At 32.5% G+C, this 4,511-nt stretch overlaps 1 protein-coding gene across 1 annotated transcript; it reads left to right on the top strand.

Moving 5' to 3' along the window:
* Positions 1-411: 411 nt before the first annotated feature.
* Positions 412-3,550, top strand: LOC149210358 (uncharacterized). The gene is made up of 2 exons (XM_089394414.1): positions 412-997; positions 3,047-3,550. The coding sequence occupies exons 1-2, from the start codon at positions 601-603 to the stop codon at positions 3,418-3,420; spliced, it is 771 nt and encodes a 256-aa protein (XP_089250540.1). The 5' UTR covers positions 412-600; the 3' UTR covers positions 3,421-3,550.
* Positions 3,551-4,511: the final 961 nt, after the last annotated feature.

Here is a 4,511-nt window from a genome sequence, read left to right as displayed (position 1 = left end):
TGCCATAAGATGGATTCATTCCTCCTATCAACTAAAAATGTTATTGTAGGTTATTTCAGTTGATGAGAATATGTCTTAATGGAATTTAGATCTCGATTTGACTTGATGAGAAGTCGTGTCGATGTGATGAGGCTTAGAGCTCTACACATAGGAATGTACCTTGGGGGAACAAACTTGCCTTGCAATCGAAGTACAGAATTAAGCTTGATAAACTGACAAAACATGATTAGAGAAACCCATGCTGCTGATTAAAAATTTTGACACTACATTTTCAACCTAAGTTTTCACTTAAATTTAAATTTACTGTCTTTTGAAATTCCCAAGGAGAATTCCAAAGCTCCAAAGGGTACTCTGAAAATATCCATCCCTAAACTCCCAACAAAGCAATACATTTTAAATTTACTGTCTTTTGAAATTCCCAAGGAGAATTCCAAATACTCCAAAGGGTACTCTGAAAATATCCATCCCTAAACTCCCAACAAAGCTATACATTACATCCACAAGTTTTGAATCATATTCCTTTTGTATACTATGACTATATAGGCATTCACTGACATTGCAGTACATTACCCATCTCTGTTCTCTGAATAGATTCAAGCCATGGCAGGCGATCTTGTGTCGAAGTTATTGTCATATTTTACATTTTCCAATAATACGCAAGCATGGCTGACGGGCAATTCCCCTGATCACAGAGAGCACGCCCTGCTAAGCCATGTCTTGCAAACTGCAGAGAAGGGAAATGCAGAGTCTGTGCTGAAGGCCATTGTCGATTTTAATAGCCATACCTGGCTGCCAATTTTAGGTGAGGAGAAGGGTTCTATTCTAGATGCTGCAGTGGAACAATTCAATCCCAAAATGGCCTTAGAGCTCGGAACTTATTGTGGGTATTCTGCCATTAGAATTGCTTCAAAGATGGGAAAGCGTGGCAGCAAACTGGTTTCAATAGAAATGAACTCAGATAACTGTGCAATTGCCAGAGCAATAATAGAGCACGCAGGTGAACTTTTCTGCAATTATAATATAGCCCAATTATTTTGTTATCTCGGTGTCTTAAAACATAATATCAGAGATGGGTATTGTCTTTTTTATTGAAAAATATTTTCTCTCTTCTTCCTTGTTTAGCAGTGAGGATTGATATCTCGTAATCTTATTAGAGAATGTATATAGTCTTTGTATTAAACAAAAACTGCTTCTCCCTCTGTTTGACTAGCAGTGTAGTTCTGTGAAGTGTTTCTTCCTGTCTGATTGGCAGTGTAGTGCACTGAAGCCTTAGGGCTCTGTCAATGAAAAATGTTTTTGGGGCCTTTTTCTCGAGTAAAAACCCAACTAATGTGATAGCTTTTTCCTTCATTCCCCATTAAATTGATCAATACTTTTGATACCTTATTTTGGAATTCAGAATTAGTATACAAATGATGAAAATTTTAATGATTTATTAAGTTAATTCCCACACATATATATAATATTTTTTATTACATATTTTATTTATTATTTTAAATCACAAATAATCTGTGCAGTGAGTCTTCAAATTCATCTCCCTGTCTTCTGGCAGTTTATTCCACAGCATATCAGTGCACTAAAGCATCCACTTTAACTATGTAGTCAGTATGAACTGGCTTCTTAAAATATACCTTATATAAAAGTCTAGTTTATATATATAGTATGAACTCATATATATATATAACCTATTGACTAGTCTTTCTAGTCCTTTTTGCAGAAGCTGAGGCTAATTTGATATTATTTTTTAAATAAAAGTCTTCTCCAAAAGTCAGAGCTAAACACTGTTTTCATTCCTTTATTTGTCAATAAATATAGTGTTATTCTCTACGATGTGGAAGAAAATCCAATACTCTACATATGGACAGATACATTAAGCTATCTTTCCTCCAACCCCAACAGGAGGCTTCCTGCATGTTATTAGTTCATATCTTTTTAATGATAAAAGCTCTGTTGCTACAGCACAGAACAAACTGTTGAATACTTATTTTTCAATGAAAAAATCTTTATCACAACTAGATTGAAGCACTACTTGGAGGAATGTTTAGTATGAAATTGCTTTTAAGTGTGTTTAGAACGAAGCTCTGTGAGGTGTTTTTTTCCATGAAAGTTCATTCAGCACCTAAAGTCACTGCTAAATGTCAATAGACCATATCAACTTGTAATTCTTATATTTTTATGGGAATGATTCAGACCTAAACACTGTTTTCATTCCTTTGTTGTCCATAAACATAGTGTTATTCCCTATGATGTGGAAGAGAACCCTATTACAACACACATCAAAATGTTGAATACTTGTTCTTCAATGAAAATTCTTTACTGCAACTAGATTGAACCAATGCTAGGAGGAATGTTTAGTGTGAAATTGCTTTTTCAGAATGTTTAGAATGAAGCTATGGTAGATGTTTTTTTTCTGATGAAAGTTCATTCAGTATCTAGAGTCTCTGCTAAATTCCATTACACCATCTCAACATTTATTTCTTATATTTTCATGAGAATGAAAATAAACACAGAAATATGGTGTTGTGTTATTATGGGAATTACTTATAAAAAAACTGGGGTTATAGTTACAGTCCAAAGGATTTGACCCTGTACCTGGTAAGACTCTGCTTAATAACCCATTCCACCATCCAATTAGTAAGACTCTGCTTAATAACCCATTGTACCTGGTAAGACTCTGCTTAATAACCCATTCCACCATCCAATTAGTAAGACTCTGCTTAATAACCCATTCAACCATCCAATTTAAAGGGGAAAAATATAGAAAAGTCCTGTCCACCACATTTTAATGCATATTCTCATGGAAAATTATAAGCAATAAACTATGAATTTAGAGTACAGTCTAGCTTCTTCAAAGAGTGCGTTGAATGATAGCCTTAAGCTTGATGCTAGAAATGGGTATATTGAAATTTTAATAAATCCATGTATTGTATTCTCAAGAATTTCATAGTGCTCCTAATTTTGACCTAACTTCAAGTATTTGTTGGACCATGGTATGTTTCTATGAGTTGACTTCTAATAACACTTTATGTTGATCTGTCATCATCAGGATTGTCCACAAAGGTGACAGTGTTGAAGGGAACATTGAATGAAGTGATTGGTAAAATAGAGAGTGAAATGAATATCCTAAACTTTGATTTCATATTTATGGATCACTTCAAAAACTCTTATCTGCCAGATTTTCTGTTACTCAAGGACAAACACATGCTTAAGAAAGGAGCAGGCATTGTTGCAGACAGCATTGGATTTCCCGAGGCCCTGGATTACTTGAAATATTTGAAAGAACATCCCCAAGAATTGAAAACTGAAGAACGCAAATCGGATGTGAAGTTCCTGAATTGGTTGCAGTGCAAAATGACAGTGTCCACTTATGAGCTTGGGGAAGATGATGACATTGTTCAGTTAATTGAATTGGTGGGTTGAATATCTAAATGACCAGCTATAGGTCATTCTTGGTTTTCTTTCATCAAATGCATTATAATAGATGATTTTGTGTTTGAAGTGGAAGTCATGACCAAGTAAATTAAAGACTAATGGTTACACATTTTCATTATCTACCATGGTTGTCATTATGTTTTTACATGTATTAAGAGTTGTTTTTTTTTCATAATAATAATAATGTTAGACGTGAAGTTAGACATCAAATTGGTGTAAAATATTTTTTATTTATATTTGAAATATTTGAAAAAACATTTCCAAGAATTGAAGACTGAAGAACGCAAATGGAATGTGAAGTTCTTGAATTGGTTGGAGTGCAAAATGACAGTGTCCACTTATGAGGTTGAGGAAGATGTTGATATAGGCCAGTTAATTGAATTGATTGGCTGAATATCTAAATGGGGCAAATTCTTGGCCTCCTTTCATCAAACTCCTAATAACACATGATTTGATTTTGAGTTTAAAGGGGAAGTCGTGCCCAATTGCTACACTAAACCTATATTTAAATTTAAAAATGAAGGGTTACACATTTTTATTATCTACCATGGTTTTCATTTATATGTATTAAGAGTTTTATTTTTTTTCTTAATAATAATAATAATAATAGATGTGAAGTTAGACATCAAATTGGTGTAAAAGATTTTTTATTTATTGGACAAGGGATCTATATCTTTGCACTAATTTGACTTGTAAAATTTACAAAAGCATACATACTCTATCTTCCTCTGAATTTAAACTTATAACTTTTTAGAGAATTTTTTTTTCCTTTCTTTAAATCTACTGGACAATATAATAATTTTTTTTTAATTTAAAAATATTATAATAAAATAAAATTAATTTATAATATTTTATTAAAAATAATTAAGTAATTATACTTAATTTACTTTTAATTAAATATTATACTATCACGATACTATTTATTTATAATTATCTTCTTTTTTTTCCCGTAGAAAAAAGTCGTAATTTTATTCATATTGATAAAATTACATTTTGTAGATGCCAGAGGCATATGCAGATGGCTGTTCCTGTAATGACAGGCAGCAAACAGAGAAATAACACAACATAGCAGATGATTG

Source organism: Pinus tabuliformis, chromosome 1_2 (assembly GCF_031772625.1).
Source record: "Pinus tabuliformis cultivar Carrire ecotype Pingquan chromosome 1_2, CPIR1, whole genome shotgun sequence".
Taxonomy (NCBI): Eukaryota; Viridiplantae; Streptophyta; class Pinopsida; order Pinales; family Pinaceae; genus Pinus; species Pinus tabuliformis.
This window is presented reverse-complemented; position numbering and strand designations above follow the sequence as displayed.

Coding starts and splice junctions, on each gene's coding strand:
- LOC149210358 (XM_089394414.1), top strand. CDS start 601: ATGGCAGGCGATCTTGTGTCGAAGTTATTGTCATATTTTACATTTTCC. Junction 998..3,046: donor AGCAATAATAGAGCACGCAG/GTGAACTTTTCT, acceptor TGTCATCATCAG/GATTGTCCACAAAGGTGACA.